The 26220-nt window shown below is 42.4% G+C and overlaps 7 protein-coding genes across 11 annotated transcripts; 6 read left to right on the top strand and 1 right to left on the bottom strand.

Annotated features, from left to right (window-relative positions):
- The first annotated feature begins 135 nt into the window (after positions 1–135).
- On the top strand, positions 136–2343 carry LOC108128060 (uncharacterized). Its single transcript, XM_017245426.3, has 2 exons — positions 136–428; positions 481–2343. Exons 1-2 carry the CDS (start codon positions 213–215, stop codon positions 934–936), a joined length of 672 nt encoding a protein of 223 aa, XP_017100915.2. The 5' UTR covers positions 136–212; the 3' UTR covers positions 937–2343.
- Positions 2344–2345: 2 nt separating this feature from the next.
- On the top strand, positions 2346–3760 carry wek (weckle). The gene is made up of 4 exons (XM_017245414.3): positions 2346–2481; positions 2539–3153; positions 3215–3561; positions 3621–3760. Exons 1-4 carry the CDS (start codon positions 2347–2349, stop codon positions 3652–3654), a joined length of 1131 nt encoding a protein of 376 aa, XP_017100903.2. The 5' UTR covers position 2346; the 3' UTR covers positions 3655–3760.
- A 118-nt stretch (positions 3761–3878) lies between these two features.
- LOC108127220 (zinc finger protein weckle) lies at positions 3879–5708 on the top strand. Its single transcript, XM_043211959.2, has 4 exons — positions 3879–4101; positions 4165–4276; positions 4329–5601; positions 5656–5708. The coding sequence occupies exons 1-4, from the start codon at positions 3949–3951 to the stop codon at positions 5669–5671; spliced, it is 1554 nt and encodes a 517-aa protein (XP_043067894.1). The 5' UTR covers positions 3879–3948; the 3' UTR covers positions 5672–5708.
- Positions 5709–7203: 1495 nt separating this feature from the next.
- On the bottom strand, positions 7204–13456 carry LOC108128008 (epidermal growth factor receptor substrate 15-like 1). 5 transcript variants are annotated; one of them, XM_070282183.1, is made up of 13 exons: positions 13307–13456; positions 13056–13250; positions 12744–12980; positions 11925–12685; positions 11541–11862; positions 11395–11484; positions 11123–11185; positions 10752–10949; positions 10255–10695; positions 9990–10178; positions 9871–9930; positions 8109–8550; positions 7204–8046 (listed from the first exon to the last, which is right to left on the bottom strand). In XM_070282183.1, the coding sequence occupies exons 2-13, from the start codon at positions 13119–13121 to the stop codon at positions 7400–7402; spliced, it is 3516 nt and encodes a 1171-aa protein (XP_070138284.1). In that variant the 5' UTR covers positions 13122–13250; positions 13307–13456; the 3' UTR covers positions 7204–7399. The 5 variants fall into 5 exon arrangements, with proteins under 5 accessions (XP_070138284.1, XP_070138285.1, XP_070138288.1 ...); XM_070282184.1 differs by having other exon boundaries at positions 13056–13245; XM_070282185.1 differs by lacking the exon at positions 11123–11185 and having other exon boundaries at positions 7205–8046.
- Positions 13457–15106: 1650 nt separating this feature from the next.
- LOC122321565 (major heat shock 70 kDa protein Ab) lies at positions 15107–17516 on the top strand. The gene has a single exon (XM_043211908.2). It carries the CDS (start codon positions 15377–15379, stop codon positions 17309–17311), a length of 1935 nt encoding a protein of 644 aa, XP_043067843.1. The 5' UTR covers positions 15107–15376; the 3' UTR covers positions 17312–17516.
- A 1695-nt stretch (positions 17517–19211) lies between these two features.
- Positions 19212–21613, top strand: LOC108127858 (major heat shock 70 kDa protein Ba). Its single transcript, XM_043212239.2, has one exon. The coding sequence runs from the start codon at positions 19483–19485 to the stop codon at positions 21406–21408; it is 1926 nt and encodes a 641-aa protein (XP_043068174.2). The 5' UTR covers positions 19212–19482; the 3' UTR covers positions 21409–21613.
- Positions 21614–22383: 770 nt separating this feature from the next.
- Positions 22384–24788, top strand: LOC108119810 (major heat shock 70 kDa protein Ba). The gene has a single exon (XM_017233192.3). It carries the CDS (start codon positions 22657–22659, stop codon positions 24580–24582), a length of 1926 nt encoding a protein of 641 aa, XP_017088681.2. The 5' UTR covers positions 22384–22656; the 3' UTR covers positions 24583–24788.
- Positions 24789–26220: the final 1432 nt, after the last annotated feature.

The following is a 26220-nucleotide window of genomic DNA, read 5'->3' as shown; positions in this document are numbered from 1 at the left end:
GATGTTTTTCCAGCTCTAGTGCTTGGGACTTCATTTATTATCATCTGTTGATTCACGTGTAGGGTTGTTGGGTTGTATCGGAATTTTTTTTATCGAGCGTTGTTAGTATTTTTATATCGATAACTGGTAGTTGGCGTCAGATACGCATTGTTATTGTCATCTCTATTGCGTTTATAGTGAAATTTCCTTAATTTTTTTCTATTTTTTGCAACATGAAAGTTTATAAACAAAAGCTACGAGACGTTTGGCTTCAGATGCCAGAATTTAAACCTTGGTTGCGTCGTGACCCAGATGACTCATATAGAGCGCATTGTAAGTTTTGCAAGTGCGGCGTAAACACAAAAATCTGCGATTTGCGAGCCCATGCGCTGACGAAAAAACACATAAAACGAAGCTTAGAGCTAGGAATAGAAATTAAGCATAACTTGGTATGTACCTTTGCTGCATAGCTACCGAAAGCTAATAGTATATCTTCTTTAGAACGATCCGGACGAGACATCCGAAGGTCTCTCCTATAACTCCAGCCCCCAATATAAGATTAAAACTAAGACTGCGACAATCAAACGTGAGAAGCCAAGAACCTCTGATACTGTCAGCAAATCCCAGACATCCTTGGATTACGAGCAAATTATTGAAAATCTGGCGCTCTACGAGCCCGAGCAGGTAATGTTCTCCAATTGCTCCTTAACTGGGACGGAGCAAATTATCGAAGAAGAGGGCGAGGTACCATCGGGTGCCATTGTTGATGAGGAGATGATCAACAAGGCGGTAGCAACTGCCCTTAGGAACCAAAAGGATTCACCCCAGATTTTCGGCGATTTTGTGGCGGACCGACTGCGACATATGAACAACGATGCCTCCGAGTTCGCCAAAGATAAAATTATGAAAATCTTGCTTGAGGCAGCTTCTATCGATAGGGCTCCTACTTACAATTAAACGGAACTTAGATTAAGATAAATAGCAAACCAAACTTATGATTTTTGGATGCCCGGCAATTATGTATATTCAGACAATTGTAATAATAATTTGTGCTATTAATGAACCCTTTTATTATTTTTGCAGAGGGTATCAAATTTTTGTGCAACGTAGTGAAGCCATCTTCCCAACTATACAGTTTCATTTATTTAAAGTTTAATGCTTTTACCCCCTTTTTATATATAATATTGCGAACGGGATCACCTCCCCAACTATGTAAGGTAACTGGCCTCTTACTATTTTGTTTTTAAGTAAATAAGTATATCCAATTTAAATTTGACTTGAATATTTTTCCCTATATTTAAAAAATTTATGGTTTTCTAAAATATAAGAGGCCAAAAAAAAGCAACTATTTTTAGATTTAAAATGATAAAGTTCGGCGTTTCTATTAGAAAATTTTGCATAGTCTGCTTCTGTTTTAATATAGTTCTAAGGGGTTTCGTGGGTTTGGTGGTATTGAAGCAGACATACATTTATTTTTTTATAATTCCTACAAGATTTTTATAAAATTGTACAAAAATTTTTGAAATGAAGTCAAAACAACCTGTGTTTCTTAGTCTAGCTTCGTTGTCGCTTACAAATTTAAAAGCTTTTTTCTCAAGAATATATTTTAATATTTTTTAAATTGGTTGACGGAATTTCTAATCACTTTACCTATGTTTATAAAATTTTCAAGATGTATTTGAATGGAAAGTAACATGAACGGAAAGTAAGCTTCGAGCGGAGCCAAAGTTGATATACCCTTGCAGTTAAAACCGAATATATATCGAATACATCGGATATAGTTGGTCGACCCTTATAAGAATATCATAACATAACCAATTTATTACAATGAAAAATCTAAAAAAAAGTCCCAAGCTTCTATCATAAAAAAAAGGTCTTACGATACTACTCGGAGGTATTCTGGCAAAAGGCAATAGGCCGTATTTGGCCTGTCAAACCCATGGAAAGCCCTAAATAACTCTTAAAAATACAGAAAAAAACACAATATGGATGGATGGTTTAAAAACTAAGAGACTTTTACGTTGATAGTCAAACGGACATGCTTGTATTGGCTTAAGAGGTGATCCTGATAGGGAATATATGCATATCTTTATAGGGTCGAAGATGTCTCCTTCACTGCCTTGCACACTTTTATCCAAATTATTAATATCCCCTGCAAGATTAAAATAAGATCCCGCCATAAAATTATTGTATTTTTTTAATTTTGATTTTTCAATGATAATTGTAATTTTTATAGAGTCATACTCTGTTCATTGGATTTTTTTTCCGCATAATTCTGGCCACACTTGTAAAATTCGGAAACGGCATTTAATTATTAAAATAAAATTTTATTGAAATCCAAACAATAAATAAACCAAAAATAGAGACATGCGTTTGGGACTTGGGAATGAGTGGCTGTACTGGTGTCGCCTTTGCGCCCGCGACGATCCAGAAGTCGATTTGCACGATGACTCTCAAGACGAGGACTTTGTCAGGACAGTAAGCAAATGCTTTGACGTCGAGGTTTGGACAATGTGACATGATTACGTCTTTTCGATTACGATGCTTATGCTTTTCCAGATGCTTCTTGAAGAGCCAGAACTAGGCAGTATGCTCTGCAAGACATGCCATGCGCTGGTTAGCCAATTAATCAGTTTTTCCGAAAGTGTCAATAAGGTTCAGGCCATCTTCGAGCTCTTGCGTCACACAGAGCCCCATGATTCGATAAACATAGCCGCATTGAGGCAAGAGTATGGCTTACCAGTCAGTTGTAAACTGGAAGATGACTATCTTGAAAACAATTTAAATATACCCCAGGAGGATGGGGAGAGTCAGATTCCTTTAAAATGCTCCATTGGTAGAATTAGGCCAGTGGACAAATTTGGGAATAAGCTATATTCAAAGAAAAAGATTTTAATTGGAATTGATTCTTCAAGCTCATCAGCACAGCAATCAAAAAATCCACAGGGACGACCTAAAGAAAAGACTTTTCCAAAACACTTTGTGGAGCCAGGACCAAAGGAGGAGTTCAAAGACAACATTCACGGTGGTTTGAGGCTGTTTGTATGCGACTGTTGCGGTAAGCAGTTAAAAACGTTCTCATCTTTGGTGGAGCATAAGCTAGTGCATACGGATGAAAAACCTTGCATCTGTACCATTTGTAACGCTGGCTTTAAAAATAAAGCCAGACTTAAAGTAAGAAACTATATTTCTTAACCATACCCTTAGCCCCTATATATTTTTATGTTTTGGAAAGGTACACATCCAAACACATGGAGAACCCAGCTTTGTATGCAACATCTGCGGGAAGAAACTTCAAACTCGAGCTATTCTTAACAAGCATAAATATGTACACATAGAGGAAAGACGCTTTAAGTGCGACATATGTTATACTGGCTGCAAGAATTCCACGGCCATGAAAATTCACCTATTGGGTCACATAGGACTGCGGCCGTATGTTTGTGAATACTGTGGAAAGTCTTTTGCAAGCAATACAAACTGCAGATCACACAAATGGAAGAAGCATTCGGCCGAAGCTGCCTTGGAGGATGAAAATAAATCATCACGTGTTCCAGTTCCAACACTAGAGGAACTGAGAGCAATGTAAGTTAACAGTTTCAAAGAATTTAAATAAGTTATTAAAGTATACCTCTATTTCGCAGAACCCGTGAGATTGCAAAATCGAAAAAGGCATAAAAATGCATTCTATTAATTCTTAAGCGAATTTAAGTCTGTAGCAATGTATTACAAATGCAAGAATATTTATACTTTAGAGATTTATTTATATTAATTTTAAAATATATGTATTTTTGTATTCGATGTACCTTTTAAATTGAATATAATATTTATATCCGCATATTTCGAATGTGTACGGTATTTTTTCTGTAAACAGGCGTTGCCAGACTTCCTTTTTATTCCGCGATATGGTAATTTTAACAAAAATAAATAGGAAGTTCTTGTTGGGAAGAGTCGTAAAATTATTATAAAATTATGAAGATGAACAGCCACTGGTTGAACTGGTGTAGACTGTGCGCCAAAGACGACGCTACGACCAATGTGAAATTGCAAAGAAGCGAGCAGACTTGCCCACAGACTTGGGACAATGTTCTTATTGGGGCTATTAGAAAATTCTTTGAAGTGCATGTATGTACATACATGTACATACATCATATTCTAGATTTAAAATGAACCAAATTTTACTTTTAGATGATACTGGACGATGAGTTGAGTAGCGTTTTGTGCACAGAGTGCTATACTTTAATCAGCGAATTGATCGATTTTGCAGAGCATGTAACCAAGGTGCAAGCAATCTTCGAAGGTAAATGGTTATTATTAAGGGGAATCTATCTAATCTAACCGTGTCAAAGCAGTGCTAAGGCGTAAAGGCGATATGCAACTGGATGTGACTGCCCTCCGACAACAGTATGGACTCTGCGTCGACGACTGGTCGCATATTATCAAGCCTATGCCATCACCTGAATTGCAGCACAAGAATAGATCTAAGGAGGGAAGTCCCAACAAAACAAACTATGGCAAACAGGCAGAAACGGATTTTGAGCTTGGACCTTTATCAAACGATACTCCAAACAAAAATGAATTCGGAAATGCAAGAGTCCCAAAAAAAGAAATGGAGTGTTATCCCAATAATCTGGATTTTGACATTCTCAAGAGGGAATTTATTGATCTCGGCCCAATTTTAATGGAGAACACTCTTGTTAACCATTCCAGTCATGAAGATATGGAAGATGTAATCGTGACATCAAACTATCCTATCGAATCTCGCTTAAATCTTAGTTCCTCTTCAAATTCTATTCAGGATATAAAATTTGAAGTAAGGGCAAGCTCCGGTATGGAGTCTGTAAATATTTCTGAACCAACATCTACGTTAGAAGATGACGGTGTCTTATCAGTATTCCCAGAGGCAGATGTACTAAAATTGAATAAAAAACCCAAACGCGGAAGGATGGACTGTGGAAGATGTGGAAAGGGGTATAGAAATCCGGCCTCCTATCTTAAACACACTGAACGTGAATGCCAAAAAGTCAATCAAGAGGTAAAAACGGCCAAAACAACATTTTGTGATGTTTGCAAAAAAACCCTTTCATCTGTCACAGCTCTTAAGCTCCACAAAGAGGGAATGCATCAAAACGTAAAACCATACATCTGTGATAGTTGCGGCAAGCAGCTGAAGACGATAACAGCCCTAAATGAGCATAAGCTCGTACACACTGATAATCGTCCATTTGTTTGCACAATTTGTAAGGCGGGCTTTAAAAACCGGGCCCGTCTCAAGGCGCATAATCAAATACACGAGGAACCCAGCTTCGTTTGCAACATATGCGGCAAGAAATTGCAAACGCGTCGAACGTGGAATATGCATAAGGTTGTGCATATTGAGGAAAGAAGGTTAAAATGTGATGTTTGCGGTGCGCTTTTTAAGAGATCTAAAACATTAAAGACACATTTGTTGAGTCATACCGGACTAAGACCGTATTTATGCAATTTTTGTGGTAAGTCCTTTGCGTGCAATGCCAACTGCCGATCTCACAAAGAAAAAAAACACGCCGAAGAAATGCAAAAGGATGATGGTATGCTCCAGCCTTCTCGTTTAAGTGTTCCGACACTGGAGGAACTACGCGTTATGTGAGTATTAATTTGTTTCATATTTTAACTTTTTTAAAACTTTTTCGGTTTTAGGACAAAAAAAAAATAGTGGGTTACAATACACTGAGAATACGCTACACTCGGCCCGGAAGGTATATCGAAGCTACTGAATAGTTTGAATGGACTAAGAATGGAATGGATTCCCAATGTATTACCATTTTAGCTCGAGAAAACAATCCAGAGGGAAATCGCAAATTGCGAAGAAATACCGGAGCCATCGGACCTATTTTTAAATTCTTATATAAAATAATGTACAAAAAATGATATGGTTCAAACTATTCCGCTCCAATATCTGATAAGAATTAATTTAGATATTGAGGCCGTTTGAAGACCTCCATACATATGTATATGCATTTCCTTGGTTTTACAGGGGATCCATCAGAAAATTTTTAAAAAATTAATAAAAAATATGTGTTCCATTTTCTTATTCAAAATGATGGGGAACTTAAATAAAAATCCTTTTTTTTAATCAGCTTCAAACCCGAGTAAGAATTGTATTGACTGCTTCAATACCATTTATGCAAAATCAAAGATCAAATAAAAACTGGAAAAGATATAGAAATTGCAGTGGGACATAGTCTCCTTTCCAAACATATCCCCATTTTCAAGGGAGTCTCGTCTGAAAAAGGGACAGAAAATTTGAAAATATTTTGGGTTCAGGGCTTTGATGCAGATTTATGCTAAATAAATCTACAAATCGTTTAAGGAGTTATATACAGTTGTACCGCGCAAAAATATGGATTTTTATCGATTTTTTTTTGACACCATAGAAAATATTTATGAAAAATGTTTTACCGACTTTGTTTAGTACATGTTTCTGGGTACCTAATTAAATTTTTTCATAAAAAAATATTACATAACAAAAATGTTATAGCCGAATTCCCGGATCGTCTTTTTTCGATGGTGTCTTGCGGTGGACATGATTTCTCGAAAACGGTTCATCCTAAATCCAAAATTCAAAAAAGTTTAGTTGGTATATTGTATTGTCTAGTCCGTGAACGAGGGATTTTTAAAAATTTTGATTAAAAAAAAAATGGCGACGTTTTTAACAAAAAATGTACTTTTTCAACGTATAAGATTTTCGTTTTTTGTGCTTTAAAAAAGGAGTTTTCAAAAAAATTGAAAATCCCTCGTTCACGGACTAGCTAATATCATAATAAATAAGTGGTCAAAATTTGGTGTTGATCGGATTAGTAGTTTTTTAGTTTTAGTTTTAGCTAATCGCGTTTAAAGTTTCAAGTTTTATATGCAGATAGTGCGCTATAAATAGCTACAGCTTCGGTTCTAATGCTCCGATCGTTATGAATTTTTGTGAGAGTATTCCCAATAGAATATACTTAAAGAATATGCAATAAAAAAAATCGATTTTTTCATATATCACAACTGATATATACGTATATACGTATCCCCATTTTCAAGAGAGTCTCGTCTGAAAAAGGACAGAAAATCTGAAAATATTTTGGGTTCAGGGTTTTGATACTGAAGTATAAAAAGTCAATTTATAGAGATCTAGGGATCTCAATAGCGAATTGATGGCAAAAAATGTGTTTATGTTTTTTACTCAATCATTTAATTGGTTTTGGAACTGATTAAATCATACGGTCTTAGGGTCTACTAGTATATAATTATGTAATATTAACGAAAAATTTATATAGCTGGAATACTCGTTGGAATTGTCTGTATGGATCCTATGGGGATTCTAAGCCCGCAAAAGAAAAAATGTACAACACCTTCATTTTGCATTTTATAACGCTAGCTTTAACATAAAGGTTAAGATTTAGTTTTCCAGCATACTTCTTTTCAGAGCTTTCTCGAGATCCGTATCAAAACTCTCCGGCTTAGAGTAGTCTGCGTCATATTTTTCCTTAGCTGAAACTTTAGATATGGTCTCCTTATTGGTATGTTGCTTCTCGTTCATACTGCTTCCTAACGACGTGTTGGCGAAATCACTTGAGAAATTATGCTCTACGAATGCTTCAAATTCGGCGAAATTCTGATTGCCTAACTGAATGGAGCTGGGTGTTTTTTCATCCTCAAGCTTCTTAACCGTCGCATTTGTTACAGTTGTGGAGCTTAAGTCCTCTCCAAAATTATCATTAAATGCATCAAAGAATGAGTCGTTTGGTCCTGTGTTTTTAACAGTCGTACACTTTTTAGCGCCTCCTCCATTTCCATTGCAGGCTAAAGTTTCAAAGTCATCAAAATCGGCGAATACGTGGACCGTCGATTCTGAATTCTTACGGGTAGGATTATAATCTGAACTAGAAGAATTAGTGTTCTGCAAGGGAGGCGGATTTGAGTTTAAGTTGAAAGCGTCAAATTGATTCAGCTGATCATTTATGAGTGAGGTAGCCGCCTGAAGTTTACTCCGGTTGTTATTTTGTAGGTTACTATCACTGGTCTTAGGCACGTCTCCAAAGTCATCTAGAAAAAAACGAAATTGGTAACATAAAAGTAACCTTAAATAAACACCAGTCTTTACTGACCCTCAGAACTAAAATCTTCGGAAAAGGTATTCTTGTGACCCAATTTGATATTTTTTTGGAATGCCTCTACTTCATCATCCTCGGCAAAGGGATCCTTAATGCTAAACGGGTCCTCGTAGCGATAATCTTTAAAGGGATCGTCATTAAAGTCGGTAGGTCCAGTAATATGGGTGGATGGTAATTCTTTCTGCATATTAAATGCTCCAAAGGCTACCGAAAAATCAACTTCCTTCTGAACCGGTGTATTGGAATTCGAAAAACGCTTGGAAACTTCGATGCTATTTGACGAGACTTCCCCGATGTTTGCTTCTAATGCCAAAGTTGAAGATGGTGCAAATAACGAAGTTGGTGCTGGTGATATGGCTAAAGATGACGATTCCATCGGAGGTTGAGACTGCCCAATAGATTTTTCTGGCGCCGGACTTGACGCCTGACTGTGTGTCTGGTGGGTTTGGTCATAATGCGGCGTCAGAATGGAATTAAAATTAAACGCAATCAAATCATAAATAAATTATAATCGGAATCAATAAATAATAATATAAATGAAACGACAAAAGAAGTATCCTAAATATCACATACATTTAACGAAAAAAAAACAGTTCAAAAGTGTCTTGAAAATGTAAAAATAGATCTTAAATATTAAGATTTTTTCTGAAAGTTATGAATGTGTGTAGTCTTTGTAATATATCCTTTTATTTTCTTTATTCACATAAAAAAAAAAAGTGTGTCATCAAATAATTTAAATCGATTATCTAATGCTTAACATTTCTCAAAGTTATTGTTGTTAATTTATTTAATGCTCCATTAATATTACATTAATAATTTTATTTTAAATAAAAATATTTTAGTTCCTGTAGAGCAATATCCCTCCTGTAGAGCAATTATTTTTGACTAAATCACAGAATTTGTGTAAGTCGAGGTGCACAATCTATGATCCCAACTTATAAGTGTATGTAAATAAGTGATTGTAAATCTCACCCTTATTGATATTCTTAATAAAATATCTCAATAATAACTACAAGAACTTGTGATCAATTTTAGCGTTCAATTTTCCAATTGCGAAAAAACCATCCAAATGAAAGATGCAAACGGAAAACAATTAATAGTAACGATAAATTAATTTATTGCATATATATTTTTAACCACATTAAAGTTTAATTTAGTTGGCTAGAGTTTAAAATAGTTAAGCGAATATAGGTACAAACAATTATGGATTTTCCTATGTATTAACGATATTTCATGTAGTGTGACTGAGAATTTATTTTTTTTTCTGATATTTTACTTTATATTAATGGTTTGTCCAAATTCATTTCATTATTTTTGTAGTTTTATCCTGCTAGTCGAAGTCGTTCATTTATCGAGTATGCATGTTAGTACTGGTTATATCAGATATATGAAAGTTGGTATTTTAAGACGTTTACTGGAAATAGATTAAGATCCAGAGATGGAAGAACGTGATAGTTAGTTTCTAAACAACAAGTTATAGCACCAAATGTGAAAAACAAACAATAGTATAGATTTCACTTCCGACTACTAGAAAGCAAACCAAAAATAAATATATAAATCTTACAATTTATACATTAAAATAAAATTAAATAATTAGGCATTGTGATTTATTTTTGGAAAAACATAAAAGAACGTTAGTAATACCTAAAAATTAAACAAAATATTGGTTAATTCTACACAACGAGCAAACGGGTGCGGGGTTCATGCATTACCACCGGTCCCACCGTACAGTGAAATCGTGTTGATGGGTACCAACCTTATTGTCGAACTCTTCAAAGTCGGCGAAACCTCCGCTGCCTCCAAAAGCGGTCGCAGGCTGTTACATGTTATATTTAATTAGATTTTGTTTCAGTCTTGTCCCTTGAAGTTAAATACCTGTGCTGCTCGTGGGGGGGCTGGTCTTGGAGGAGGCAGCTTTGACTTCTTTGGCGGCAATGCTGGACTGGGAGACTCCGGGCGGGGCGGCGGGCCCGATTTTCCTGGATTGGGACTGAGGACCTGACCCTGCCCTGTGGGTGCATGTAGAGCGGCAAACGGATCGCTGCCAAAATCGTCTTTTCCAGCCTAAAAGAAAAAAAGTTTATATAAAATTAAAAACAAAAAGCTCTTCTACAATAAAAAAACAAAAAAATTAACAGACTTCTGGTGTTACAGCGCTCTTAGCGGAAAATGCATCCGAGCCAAAGGGATCTCGCTTCTGTGATTGCTCCAGCCCAGTTGCTGGTGCACTCTGACCGAAGGCATCGAATGTGGTCTCGAATCCTGAGCTCGCGCTAAAGCTGTCATTAAAGCCAGTAGAGATAACTGGTTTTCCAGCAAGCTGGCTGGAAAAGGGATCACTGAAAAAGCCGTCATTTGCCTCCTTTGCTACTCCACTATTGTTCTCATTAAAAGGGTCATCTTTAGGCATTTCCAATTCCTTTGCCAATAACTTGCGAGCATCTTCAAAGTCTGGTTCGATTTTCAATTGGTACTCGGAAACGAGTTCAGCGTTTTGGTTGTCCATTGCGGCTCGGCATATAAGCAATGCATCAGTCATCTGGCGCTGAGTCTCCATCAAGAGAGTGACCATCGAACGGACCTAAAAATGTAAAGGATTAAGAATCCAACTAACATATCTGAGTGCCTAAAACCTACCGAGCTAATCTGCAATTGGGTATTTTGCAGGTGCTTTGTCAACTTTGATAGCTCACGGTTGTTCAAATCATACTCCTTTTGCAGAGATGTTTCTTCATCCTTTAGCTTCTGAAGTTCAGATCGTTTAGTATTAAGTTCGCCTTCCTGTTCGGTAATGGTATCCTCCTGCTTTTGACATTGATCGCGAATTTTATTCACCTGCAGAATAATATTTTTTTAAGGTTAATATTGGTAACTTTTTTGTAATTTTTAAACATTCAGACATACACGTAACGAAGCACACAAGAACGAAAAATTTCAGACATATACGTATTTTTTAACCTTGTCAACAAAGCGCACAAAAACGGAAAATTTGGAAAACTGAAACGAACCTGTTCATTAATGCACGATATCTCAAGACATACGCTAGCCAACACGGCCGTATTGCGCGTAACCTAAAGGATTTTTATTTTTTTTTTATTGTAAGTGTATGTGCATTCACCAGTTTTGTATATATTTTAAGCCAATCGTTATCACAGTTTGTTGAACATATGTTAAAAGAAAAGGAAAACCAAATTCGAAGTTCAAAATTAAAATTTGCAGTTTCAGCAAACGAAAAAAATAACGAAAGCACCAAAATGATTCTTATATAACAAATAATTACTTGAGCTTGTAGGTCGTCCAGTCGCTTCTGAGCTTCCCCGCGCTGATTCTCCAGCTGTTTCAGTGTGGCCGCCAAGGTATCCAATTCGCTCTGGCATATAAAATAGTTTTCAAATTGTGTACAATATTTAAAATATTGCAACATACCTGCAGACTGCGTACTTCTCCGTTTTTAATACGCACATCTGCTTCCTTTTGGGCGATTTCTGTCTCAAGGACGCGCCGTTCGCGGGCCAGCTCTTCAATCTCGTTGGATATCATCTCCAGCTCTGGATTAGAATAAGTCGGTTTCACCTCCTGAGGTTGCAAATCCACGCCAGACACAATCGATCGCATTGATGGCGGCACCATATTGGCAGTGAGAACATGGGGCGGATCTACGCCGCGCTGCTTGCGTTCAACAAACCACATTGCCAGAGCAAACTGCTCTACAGTCAGCTTTCCAGATTGATTGGTATCGCATAGGGCCCTGAATTAAAAAGAGAAACAATTTTAGCTATCGAGCGTTTATAAGTTCAATATTTATCTTACCAAATATCAGCCAGGCTGCGTTGAGGAATACCCGACTTTATAAATATATCCCTGACTTCCAGTCCGGAAACTAAACCATCCTTGTCAAGGTCTGATTGTTGAAAGATTTCCTCGAACTTTTTGAGCTCTGCGGGAGTTACCACCCAGTCAGCGTTGGCCCTTACCGAGGGCGGAGCCCCAATGGGAACCAGAGGATCCGTCTGGATCAGAGGCATAGAGCTTACGGCTCCCACCGGTGGAATTCGTGTCACAGGTGGCACAGCCACTGGCATAGGAGGAATTGCCGCCGGCGGAGCAATGTCTTTAGGAAAGTTGGCCACAAAGCCGTTGTCTCCAAATCCCTCACCACTGGCAGCACGTGGAATGACAGCAGCAGAATGAGGAGTCTTACTCGGTTGACTTGCAACAGCTCCTGGCTTTCGGAGCTCTGGTGGCAGAACATTGGGAACGGTACGCTTCTGCAGTGTTTGGTAGACAAGGTGCATGGCCACGATAAACTCGTGTTTGTCTAGGTTACCGTCTTTGTCCTGATCGGCCAAGTCCCAGATGGTACCAAGAATATTCATCGGCAGTTTTGAATCCATTAAAACACCCTTAACTTTATTTCCGGGCAGCATGCCATTGATTGGACTGAGGGACTCGAATAGCTGTTCGTATTTTAAACGATCGATAACCCCAATTGACCAGTCTCTGTCAGTCATACCCCCGCTAGGCACAGGAACCGTTTGAATGCGCGACGGCATTGTTTTTGGAATTTCACCCTAAACGAGAGAACTAAGTTTAATTCTTTTATGGTAATATAAATATTGGTAAACTCACAAGTTTAGGTGGGTTGACTGTGTCTATATAGATGTTGTTCATGTTGGCCACTTGACCCGCCTGCGAAAGCGACACTAACTTAAGAGCCACAAAAAATCCTGGCTTATCCAGAAAACCCTTGCCGTTTGGATCGGAAAGATCCCATATACGGCTTAGTACCACATCGCTGAGACCAGATTTTTTTAAAAACTTGGCAGCTGTCATAGCTTCAATTGCCCCTGTAGCTTTTGGGTCAATCTAAAAAAATAAAAATAAATAATTGGATCGACTCTTAGGTGGTTAAATTTTGTATGCCAATCTTTATTTTAATACCTGTTTGTAGTAGGCCTCATATACAGAGATGTGCTTGCTGCACACTTTTCCAAAGTCCAAATTCATTATTGCACTTTTTTACTAGGACCCTCCTTAATTTTAATTTGCAAACCAACAGCTAGGCAAGCTCTTTTATAAAAATTGATTTTTCCTTAAATGCGTGAAGTTTTCTCAGCCCTGAAACATTGTCCTATGCTGGCAAAAAAATAATAATCTTAAGAACTGCATCGGCACAGAATATATTGACATACTTTAATACATTGGCACTAGTAAAACAACGCGAGAAAATATGTAGCGAGAAGCTTGGATTAATTTTTATGTTTGATTTGACTTAAAATTCTGCGTTGCTAATTTTTTTGACGTCTTATCAACAAAGCAAATGTGACCAGAAGTAATACAAAAAAAACACATTTTTAGTATTTCTTATGCACAAAAACACTATCCTTTACAATTCAGCTTGGCAGTTCTCTGGTAACATTAATATAAAAAGTACCAAAAAAAAATGACATACTAACTAACATACTAACTCTGTGCTTCAAAAATTGAAAAAAATTGGGTGGGTGGCACTTTCTCCCACTACGAAGGCTATATCTTCCCCAATACCCATCCGATTCTTGAGCGGGATGTCTGAAACGGTTTCTAGATCGATTTGCTATCAATTTTCATCAAAATCTAACAACATATTTTTTTTTAGATTTTTTCTCAAATTTTCTGGGGTGTCCCCTTCAAAAATTGGAAAAAATGGGTGGGTGGCACTTTCTCCCACTGCGAAGGCTATATCTTGGCCAATACCCATCCGATTCTTGAGCGGGATGTCTGAAACGGTTTCTAGATCGATTTGCTATCAATTTTCATCAAAATCTAACAACATATTTTTTTTTAGATTTTTTCTCAAATTTTCTGGGGTGTCCCCTTCAAAAATTGGAAAAAATGGGTTGATGGCACTTTCTCCCACTGCGAAGGCTATATCTTCGCCAATACCCATCCGATTCTTGAGCGGGATGTCTTAAACGGTTTCTAGATCGATTTTCTATTAATTTGCATCAAAATCTAACAACATATTTTTTTTTAGATTTTTTCTCAAATTTTCTGTGGTGTCCCCTTCAAAAATTGGAAAAAATGGGTTGATGGCACTTTCTCCCACTGCGAAGGCTATATCTTCGCCAATACCCATCCGATTCTTGAGCGGGATGTCTTAAACGGTTTCTAGATCGATTTTCTATCAATTTGCATCAAAATCTAACAACATATTTTTTTTTAGATTTTTTCTCAAATTTTCTGGGGTGTCCCCTTCAAAAATTGAAAAAAATGGGTTGATGGCACTTTCTCCCACTGCGAAGGCTATATCTTTGCCAATACCCATCCGATTCTTGAGCGGGATGTCTTAAACGGTTTCTAGATCGATTTGCCATCAATTTGCATCAAAATCTAACAACATATTTTTTTTTAGATTTTTTCTCAAATTTTCTGGGGTGTCCCCTTCAAAAATTGGAAAAAATGGGTTGATGGCACTTTCTCCCACTGCGAAGGCTATATCTTCGCCAATACCCATCCGATTCTTGAGCGGGATGTCTTAAACGGTTTCTAGATCGATTTTCTATCAATTTGCATCAAAATCTAACAACATATTTTTTTTTAGATTTTATCTCAATTTTTCTGGGGTGTCCCCTTCAAAAATTGGAAAAATGGATGGATGGCACTTTCTGGCACTGCGAAGGGTTCAGGTACATGCCCAAGTGCTGTTTTGAATTATGATGCACATTGACAGAGAATCGATCTAGAAAACGCTGAAAACAAAAGGAAAATTTGATTTTCCGATTTCTAGAAATATCTTTTGTTGTCGTAGGTTTAAATGTTTGGCGGGGAAAAATCGAGAAACTTCTATAGCTGCATTAACCCACCACCCTCTCTTAAAATGCTACCATAATCGTCGGGTATAGCTACCCAGACCTCTCGAAGCGCCGAGAGAGCAGTTCTCGAACCTTCGGGAAGAGAGTAAGAAAGTTCGCGAAGAGACAGCTGGGGTATAAATAGCCGTCCGTTTCTCTTCGCATTCAATTCAATTCAAACAAGCAAACTGAACACATCGCGAAAGCGAAGCAACCAAACCAAGCAAAGCAACTGAGCTGAACAAGCCAACTGAAAAGAAGTGAAAAGTATCTTGAAAACTGATTCAACCAAGTATCTCAAGAGTATCTAGAAAGCAAGAAGTTGAAAAAGAAGTTTGAAATTGCAACACAGGAGGAATCTCCATAACCAGTACACCGTTAGTACTTTTACATTCTCCAAAGAAGCAAGTAAGCCACAGAAACAGCAACAAAATGCCTGCCATTGGAATCGATCTGGGCACCACGTACTCCTGCGTGGGAGTCTACCAGCACGGCAAGGTGGAGATCATCGCCAACGACCAGGGCAACCGGACCACGCCAAGCTACGTCGCCTTTACAGATTCCGAGCGCCTTATCGGAGACGCCGCCAAGAACCAGGTGGCGATGAACCCCCGGAACACAGTCTTCGACGCCAAGCGCCTGATCGGGCGCAAGTACGACGACCCCAAGATCGTGGAGGACATCAAGCACTGGCCCTTCAAGGTGGTCAGCGATGGGGGAAAGCCAAAGATCGGGGTGGAGTTCAAGGGTGAGTCAAAGCGGTTTGCCCCCGAAGAGATCAGCTCCATGGTGCTGGTCAAGATGAAGGAGACTGCCGAGGCGTACCTCGGCGAGACCATCAGCGACGCGGTGATCACGGTTCCCGCCTACTTCAACGATTCCCAGCGCCAGGCCACCAAGGACGCCGGCCGCATCGCCGGGCTTAATGTGCTCCGCATCATCAACGAGCCCACTGCCGCCGCCTTGGCCTACGGACTGGATAAGAACCTGAAGGGAGAGCGCAACGTGCTTATCTTCGACTTGGGAGGCGGTACCTTCGATGTCTCCATCCTGACTATCGACGAGGGATCCCTGTTCGAGGTGCGGGCCACTGCCGGAGACACCCACCTGGGCGGCGAGGACTTTGACAACAGGCTGGTCACCCACCTGGCGGAGGAGTTCAAGAGGAAGTTCAAGAAGGATCTGCGTTCCAATCCCCGCGCCTTGAGACGCCTCCGCACGGCAGCCGAGCGGGCCAAGCGCACACTTTCCTCCAGCACAGAGGCCACCATCGAGATCGACGCGCTGTTCGAGGGCCACGACTTCTACACCAAGGTGAGCCGTGCCCGCTTTGAGGAGCTTTGTGCGGACCTCTTCCGCAACACCCTGCAGCCCGTGGAGAAGGCCCTGACCGACGCCAAGATGGACAAGGGCCAGATTCACGACATTGTCCTCGTGGGAGGCTCCACCCGCATTCCCAAGGTGCAGAGCCTGCTTCAGCAGTTCTTCCACGGCAAGAGACTGAACCTCTCCATAAACCCTGACGAGGCTGTGGCCTACGGAGCAGCTGTCCAGGCTGCGATTCTCAGTGGCGACCAGACCGGCAAGATCCAGGACGTGCTGCTGGTGGACGTGGCACCACTCTCGCTAGGAATCGAGACCGCCGGCGGCGTCATGACAAAGCTCATTGAGCGCAACTGCCGCATCCCGTGCAAGCAGACCAAGACCTTCTCGACCTACGCCGACAACCAGCCTGGAGTCTCTATCCAGGTGTACGAGGGCGAGCGCGCCATGACCAAGGACAACAATGCTCTGGGCACCTTCGACCTATCCGGCATTCCGCCTGCTCCCAGAGGAGTGCCCCAGATCGAGGTCACCTTCGATATGGACGCCAACGGCATTCTGAACGTCACCGCCAAGGAGATGAGCACGGGCAAGGCCAAGAACATCACCATCAAGAACGACAAGGGACGCCTTTCGCAGGCCGAGATCGACCGCATGGTGAACGAGGCGGAGAGGTACGCCGACGAGGACGAGAAGCAGCGCCAGCGCATCTCCTCCCGCAACAGCCTGGAGAGCTATGTCTTCAACGTGAAGCAGGCTGTGGAGCAGGCCGGCTCCGACAAGCTCAGCGAGGCCGACAAGTCCTCGGTGCTTGATAAGTGCAACGAGGCCATTCGCTGGTTGGACACCAACACCACCGCCGAGAAGGAGGAGTTCGACCACAAGCTCGAGGAGCTCACCCGCCACTGCTCTTCCATCATGACCAAGATGCACCAGCAATCCGCAGGAGCGGCAGGTGCTTCCGGAGGTCCTGGAGCCGGATGCGGACAGCAGGCTGGAGGATTTGGGGGATACTCGGGACCCACAGTCGAGGAGGTCGACTAAGCAGCCATATCTTACCAAAAACGAACATTCTCATTAATTTTAAGTTGCCCAGACTGATGTGAATTTTGGTTTCCACCAACACACAAATTCCTAGTATTGACTAGTATATTATCCTAGTTTAGATAATTTTAAGTTAGCAACAAATTGTTATACTATGAACTAGAAAAATTAAAAATAAATTATTTATTTGATGTTAAAAACTAAACCTTAAATCTTTTTTTCTTAATTTTATAAGTTTTCTTTTGGGTATTATGGGCCTCTGCGAATTGTATATCTTCCCCAATACCCATCCGATTCTTGACCGGATGTCTTAAACAGTTTCTAGATCGATTTGCCATCAATTTGCATCAAAATCTAACAACATATTTTTTTTTAGATTTTTTCTCAAATTTTCTGGGGTGTCCCCTTCAAAATTTGGAAAAAATGGGTTGATGGCACTCCGAAGGCTATATCTTCGCCAATACCCATCCGATTCTTGAGCGGGATGTCTTAAACGGTTTCTAGATCGATTTGCCATCAATTTGCATCAAAATCTAACAACTTTTTTTTTTTAGATTTTTTCTCAAATTTTCTGGGGTGTCCCCTTCAAAATTTGGAAAAAATGGGTTGATGGCACTTTCTCGCACTGCGAAGGCTATATCTTCGCCAATACCCATCCGATTCTTGAGCGGGATGTCTTAAACTGTTTCTGGATCGATTTGTTATCAATTTGCATCAAAATCTAACAACATATTTTTTTTTAGATTTTTTCTCAAATTTTCTGGGGTGTCCCCTTCAAAATTTGGAAAAAATGGGTTGATGGCACTTTCTCGCACTGCGAAGGCTATATCTTCGCCAATACCCATCCGATTCTTGAGCGGGATGTCTTAAACGGTTTCTAGATCGATTTGCCATCAATTTGCATCAAAATCTAACAACATATTTTTTTTTAGATTTTTTCTCAAATTTTCTGGGGTGTCCCCTTCAAAATTTGGAAAAAATGGGTTGATGGCACTGCGAAGGCTATATCTTCGCCAATACCCATCCGATTCTTGAGCGGGATGTCTTAAACGGTTTCTAGATCGATTTGCCATCAATTTGCATCAAAATCTAACAACTTTTTTTTTTTAGATTTTTTCTCAAATTTTCTGGGGTGTCCCCTTCAAAATTTGGAAAAAATGGGTTGATGGCACTTTCTCGCACTGCGAAGGCTATATCTTCGCCAATACCCATCCGATTCTTGAGCGGGATGTCTTAAACGGTTTCTGGATCGATTTGTTATCAATTTGCATCAAAATCTAACAACATATTTTTTTTTTAGATTTTTTCTCAAATTTTCTGGGGTGTCCTCTTCAAAAATTGGAAAAAATAGGTGGATGGCACTTTCTCGCACTGCGAAGGCTATATCTTCGCCAATACCCATCCGATTCTTGAGCGGGATGTCTTAAACGGTTTCTGGATCGATTTGTTATCAATTTGCATCAAAATCTAACAACATATTTTTTTTTAGATTTTTTCTCAAATTTTCTGGGGTGTCCCCTTCAAAAATTGGAAAAATGGATGGATGGCACTTTCTGGCACTGCGAAGGGTTCAGGTACATGCCCAAGTGCTGTTTTGAATTATGATGCACATTGACAGAGAATCGATCTAGAAAACGCTGAAAACAAAAGGAAAATTTGATTTTCCGATTTCTAGAAATATCTTTTGTTGTCGTAGGTTTAAATGTTTGGCGGGGAAAAATCGAGAAACTTCTATAGCTGCATTAACCCACCACCCTCTCTTAAAATGCTACCATAATCGTCGGGTATAGCTACCCAGACCTCTCGAAGCGCCGAGAGAGCAGTTCTCGAACCTTCGGGAAGAGAGTAAGAAAGTTCGCGAAGAGACAGCTGGGGTATAAATAGCCGTCCGTTTCTCTTCGCATTCAATTCAATTCAAACAAGCAAACTGAACACATCGCGAAAGCGAAGCAACCAAACCAAGCAAAGCAACTGAGCTGAACAAGCCAACTGAAAAGAAGTGAAAAGTATCTTGAAAACTGATTCAACCAAGTATCTCAAGAGTATCTAGAAAGCAAGAAGTTGAAAAAGAAGTTTGAAATTGCAACACAGGAGGAATCTCCATAACCAGTACACCGTTAGTACTTTTACATTCTCCAAAGAAGCAAGTAAGCCACAGAAACAGCAACAAAATGCCTGCCATTGGAATCGATCTGGGCACCACGTACTCCTGCGTGGGAGTCTACCAGCACGGCAAGGTGGAGATCATCGCCAACGACCAGGGCAACCGGACCACGCCAAGCTACGTCGCCTTTACAGATTCCGAGCGCCTTATCGGAGACGCCGCCAAGAACCAGGTGGCGATGAACCCCCGGAACACAGTCTTCGACGCCAAGCGCCTGATCGGGCGCAAGTACGACGACCCCAAGATCGTGGAGGACATCAAGCACTGGCCCTTCAAGGTGGTCAGCGATGGGGGAAAGCCAAAGATCGGGGTGGAGTTCAAGGGTGAGTCAAAGCGGTTTGCCCCCGAAGAGATCAGCTCCATGGTGCTGGTCAAGATGAAGGAGACTGCCGAGGCGTACCTCGGCGAGACCATCAGCGACGCGGTGATCACGGTTCCCGCCTACTTCAACGATTCCCAGCGCCAGGCCACCAAGGACGCCGGCCGCATCGCCGGGCTTAATGTGCTCCGCATCATCAACGAGCCCACTGCCGCCGCCTTGGCCTACGGACTGGATAAGAACCTGAAGGGAGAGCGCAACGTGCTTATCTTCGACTTGGGAGGCGGTACCTTCGATGTCTCCATCCTGACTATCGACGAGGGATCCCTGTTCGAGGTGCGGGCCACTGCCGGAGACACCCACCTGGGCGGCGAGGACTTTGACAACAGGCTGGTCACCCACCTGGCGGAGGAGTTCAAGAGGAAGTTCAAGAAGGATCTGCGTTCCAATCCCCGCGCCTTGAGACGCCTCCGCACGGCAGCCGAGCGGGCCAAGCGCACACTTTCCTCCAGCACAGAGGCCACCATCGAGATCGACGCGCTGTTCGAGGGCCACGACTTCTACACCAAGGTGAGCCGTGCCCGCTTTGAGGAGCTTTGTGCGGACCTCTTCCGCAACACCCTGCAGCCCGTGGAGAAGGCCCTGACCGACGCCAAGATGGACAAGGGCCAGATTCACGACATTGTCCTCGTGGGAGGCTCCACCCGCATTCCCAAGGTGCAGAGCCTGCTTCAGCAGTTCTTCCACGGCAAGAGCCTGAACCTCTCCATAAACCCTGACGAGGCTGTGGCCTACGGAGCAGCTGTCCAGGCTGCGATTCTCAGTGGCGACCAGACCGGCAAGATCCAGGACGTGCTGCTGGTGGACGTGGCACCACTCTCGCTAGGAATCGAGACCGCCGGCGGCGTCATGACAAAGCTCATTGAGCGCAACTGCCGCATCCCGTGCAAGCAGACCAAGACCTTCTCGACCTACGCCGACAACCAGCCTGGAGTCTCTATCCAGGTGTACGAGGGCGAGCGCGCCATGACCAAGGACAACAATGCTCTGGGCACCTTCGACCTATCCGGCATTCCGCCTGCTCCCAGAGGAGTGCCCCAGATCGAGGTCACCTTCGATATGGACGCCAACGGCATTCTGAACGTCACCGCCAAGGAGATGAGCACGGGCAAGGCCAAGAACATCACCATCAAGAACGACAAGGGACGCCTTTCGCAGGCCGAGATCGACCGCATGGTGAACGAGGCGGAGAGGTACGCCGACGAGGACGAGAAGCAGCGCCAGCGCATCTCCTCCCGCAACAGCCTGGAGAGCTATGTCTTCAACGTGAAGCAGGCTGTGGAGCAGGCCGGCTCCGACAAGCTCAGCGAGGCCGACAAGTCCTCGGTGCTTGATAAGTGCAACGAGGCCATTCGCTGGTTGGACACCAACACCACCGCCGAGAAGGAGGAGTTCGACCACAAGCTCGAGGAGCTCACCCGCCACTGCTCTCCCATCATGACCAAGATGCACCAGCCATCCGCAGGAGCGGCCGGTGCTCCTGGAGCCGGTTGTGGACAGCAGGCTGGAGGATTTGGGGGATACTCGGGACCCACAGTCGAGGAGGTCGACTAAGCAGCCATATCTTACCAAAAACGAACATTCTCATTAATTTTAAGTTGCCCAGACTGATGTGAATTTTGGTTTCCACCAACACACAAATTCCTAGTATTGACTAGTATATTATCCTAGTTTAGATAATTTTAAGTTAGCAACAAATTGTTATACTATGAACTAGAAAAATGAAAAATAAATTATTTATTTGATGTTAAAAACTAAACCTTAAATCTTTTTTTCTTAATTTTATAAGTTTTCTTTTGGGTATTATGGGCCTCTGCGAATTGTATATCTTCCCCAATACCCATCCGATTCTTGACCGGATGTCTTAAACAGTTTCTAGATCGATTTGCCATCAATTTGCATCCAAATCTAACAACATATTTTTTTTTTAGATTTTTTCTCAAATTTTCTGGGGTGTCCCCTTCAAAATTTGGAAAAAATGGGTTGATGGCACTTTCTCGCACTGCGAAGGCTATATCTTCGCCAATACCCATCCGATTCTTGAGCGGGATGTCTTAAACTGTTTCTGGATCGATTTGTTATCAATTTGCATCAAAATCTAACAACATATTTTTTTTTAGATTTTTTATCAAATTTTCTGGGGTGTCCCCTTCAAAAATTGGAAAAATGGATGGATGGCACTTTCTGGCACTGCGAAGGGTTCAGGTACATGCCCAAGTGCTGTTTTGAATTATGATGCACATTGACAGAGAATCGATCTAGAAAACGCTGAAAACAAAAGGAAAATTTGATTTTCCGATTTCTAGAAATATCTTTTGTTGTCGTAGGTTTAAATGTTTGGCGGGGAAAAATCGAGAAACTTCTATAGCTGCATTAACCCACCACCCTCTCTTAAAATGCTACCATAATCGTCGGGTATAGCTACCCAGACCTCTCGAAGCGCCGAGAGAGCAGTTCTCGAACCTTCGGGAAGAGAGTAAGAAAGTTCGCGAAGAGACAGCTGGGGTATAAATAGCCGTCCGTTTCTCTTCGCATTCAATTCAATTCAAACAAGCAAACTGAACACATCGCGAAAGCGAAGCAACCAAACCAAGCAAAGCAACTGAGCTGAACAAGCCAACTGAAAAGAAGTGAAAAGTATCTTGAAAACTGATTCAACCAAGTATCTCAAGAGTATCTAGAAAGCAAGAAGTTGAAAAAGAAGTTTGAAATTGCAACACAGGAGGAATCTCCATAACCAGTACACCGTTAGTACTTTTACATTCTCCAAAGAAGCAAGTAAGCCACAGAAACAGCAACAAAATGCCTGCCATTGGAATCGATCTGGGCACCACGTACTCCTGCGTGGGAGTCTACCAGCACGGCAAGGTGGAGATCATCGCCAACGACCAGGGCAACCGGACCACGCCAAGCTACGTCGCCTTTACAGATTCCGAGCGCCTTATCGGAGACGCCGCCAAGAACCAGGTGGCGATGAACCCCCGGAACACAGTCTTCGACGCCAAGCGCCTGATCGGGCGCAAGTACGACGACCCCAAGATCGTGGAGGACATCAAGCACTGGCCCTTCAAGGTGGTCAGCGATGGGGGAAAGCCAAAGATCGGGGTGGAGTTCAAGGGTGAGTCAAAGCGGTTTGCCCCCGAAGAGATCAGCTCCATGGTGCTGGTCAAGATGAAGGAGACTGCCGAGGCGTACCTCGGCGAGACCATCAGCGACGCGGTGATCACGGTTCCCGCCTACTTCAACGATTCCCAGCGCCAGGCCACCAAGGACGCCGGCCGCATCGCCGGGCTTAATGTGCTCCGCATCATCAACGAGCCCACTGCCGCCGCCTTGGCCTACGGACTGGATAAGAACCTGAAGGGAGAGCGCAACGTGCTTATCTTCGACTTGGGAGGCGGTACCTTCGATGTCTCCATCCTGACTATCGACGAGGGATCCCTGTTCGAGGTGCGGGCCACTGCCGGAGACACCCACCTGGGCGGCGAGGACTTTGACAACAGGCTGGTCACCCACCTGGCGGAGGAGTTCAAGAGGAAGTTCAAGAAGGATCTGCGTTCCAATCCCCGCGCCTTGAGACGCCTCCGCACGGCAGCCGAGCGGGCCAAGCGCACACTTTCCTCCAGCACAGAGGCCACCATCGAGATCGACGCGCTGTTCGAGGGCCACGACTTCTACACCAAGGTGAGCCGTGCCCGCTTTGAGGAGCTTTGTGCGGACCTCTTCCGCAACACCCTGCAGCCCGTGGAGAAGGCCCTGACCGACGCCAAGATGGACAAGGGCCAGATTCACGACATTGTCCTCGTGGGAGGCTCCACCCGCATTCCCAAGGTGCAGAGCCTGCTTCAGCAGTTCTTCCACGGCAAGAGCCTGAACCTCTCCATAAACCCTGACGAGGCTGTGGCCTACGGAGCAGCTGTCCAGGCTGCGATTCTCAGTGGCGACCAGACCGGCAAGATCCAGGACGTGCTGCTGGTGGACGTGGCACCACTCTCGCTAGGAATCGAGACCGCCGGCGGCGTCATGACAAAGCTCATTGAGCGCAACTGCCGCATCCCGTGCAAGCAGACCAAGACCTTCTCGACCTACGCCGACAACCAGCCTGGAGTCTCTATCCAGGTGTACGAGGGAGAGCGCGCCATGACCAAGGACAACAATGCTCTGGGCACCTTCGACCTATCCGGCATTCCGCCTGCTCCCAGAGGAGTGCCCCAGATCGAGGTCACCTTCGATATGGACGCCAACGGCATTCTGAACGTCACCGCCAAGGAGATGAGCACGGGCAAGGCCAAGAACATCACCATCAAGAACGACAAGGGACGCCTTTCGCAGGCCGAGATCGACCGCATGGTGAACGAGGCGGAGAGGTACGCCGACGAGGACGAGAAGCAGCGCCAGCGCATCTCCTCCCGCAACAGCCTGGAGAGCTATGTCTTCAACGTGAAGCAGGCTGTGGAGCAGGCCGGCTCCGACAAGCTCAGCGAGGCCGACAAGTCCTCGGTGCTTGATAAGTGCAACGAGGCCATTCGCTGGTTGGACACCAACACCACCGCCGAGAAGGAGGAGTTCGACCACAAGCTCGAGGAGCTCACCCGCCACTGCTCTCCCATCATGACCAAGATGCACCAGCCATCCGCAGGAGCGGCCGGTGCTCCTGGAGCCGGTTGTGGACAGCAGGCTGGAGGATTTGGGGGATACTCGGGACCCACAGTCGAGGAGGTCGACTAAGCAGCCATATCTTACCAAAAACGAACATTCTCATTAATTTTAAGTTGCCCAGACTGATGTGAATATTTGGTTTCCACCAACACACAAATTCCTAGTATTGACTAGTATATTATCCTAGTTTAGATAATTTTAAGTTAGCAACAAATTGTTATACTATGAACTAGAAAAATGAAAAATAAATTATTTATTTGATGTTAAAAAATAAACCTTAAATCTTTTTTTCTTAATTTTATAAGTTTTCTTTTGGGTATTATGGGCCTCTGCGAATTGTATATCTTCCCCAATACCCATCCGATTCTTGACCGGATGTCTTAAACAGTTTCTAGATCGATTTGCCATCAATTTGCATCCAAATCTAACAACATATTTTTTTTTAGATTTTTTCTCAAATTTTCTGGGGTGTCCCCTTCAAAATTTGGAAAAAATGGGTGGATGGCACTTTCTGCCACTGCGAAGGCTATATCTTCGCCAATACCCATCCGATTCTTGAGCGGGATGTCTTAAACGGTTTCTAGATCGATTTGCCATCAATTTGCATCAAAATCTAACAACATATTTTTTTTTAGATTTTTTCTCAAATTTTCTGGGGTGTCCCCTTCAAAATTTGGAAAAAATGGGTTGATGGCACTTTCTCGCACTGCGAAGGCTATATCTTCGCCAATACCCATCCGATTCTTGAGCGGGATGTCTTAAACGGTTTCTAGATCAATTTGCCATCGATTTGCATCAAAATCTAACAACATATTTTTTTTTAGATTTTTTCTCAAATTTTCTGGTGTGTCCCCTTCAAAAATTGGAAACAATGGGTGGATGGCACTTTCTGCCACTGCGAAGGCTATATCTTCGCCAATACCCATCCGATTCTTGAGCGGGATGTCTTAAACGGTTTCTAGATCGATTTGCCATCAATTTGCATCAAAATCTAACAACATATTTTTTTTTAGATTTTTTCTCAAATTTTCTGGGGTGTCCCCTTCAAAATTTGGAAAAAATGGGTGGATGGCACTTTCTCGCACTGCGAAGGCTATATCTTCGCCAATACCCATCCGATTCTTGAGCGGGATGTCTTAAACGGTTTCTAGATCAATTTGCCATCGATTTGCATCAAAATCTAACAACATATTTTTTTTTAGATTTTTTCTCAAATTTTCTGGTGTGTCCCCTTCAAAAATTGGAAACAATGGGTGGATGGCACTTTCTGCCACTGCGAAGGATATATCTTCGCCAATACCCATCCGATTCTTGAGCGGGATGTCTTAAACGGTTTCTAGATCGATTTGCTATCAATTTGCATCAAAATCTAACAACATATTTTTTTTTAGATTTTTTCTCAAATTTTCTGGGGTGTCCCCTTCAAAAATTGGAAAAAATGGGTGGATGGCACTTTCTCGCACTGCGAAGGCTATATCTTCGCCAATACCCATCCGATTCTTGAGCGGGATGTCTTAAACGGTTTCTAGATCGATTTGCCATCAATTTGCATCAAAATCTAACAACATATTTTTTTTTAGATTTTTTCTCAAATTTTCTGGGGTGTCCCCTTCAAAATTTGGAAAAAATGGGTGGATGGCACTTTCTGCCACTGCGAAGGCTATATCTTCGCATATCTTATCAATACCCATCCGATTCTTGAGCGGG

This window comes from Drosophila bipectinata, chromosome 3R (assembly GCF_030179905.1).
Source record: "Drosophila bipectinata strain 14024-0381.07 chromosome 3R, DbipHiC1v2, whole genome shotgun sequence".
Taxonomy (NCBI): Eukaryota; Metazoa; Arthropoda; class Insecta; order Diptera; family Drosophilidae; genus Drosophila; species Drosophila bipectinata.
The sequence above is the reverse complement of the archived record's forward strand: the minus strand, read 5'-3'. Positions and strand labels throughout refer to the sequence as shown.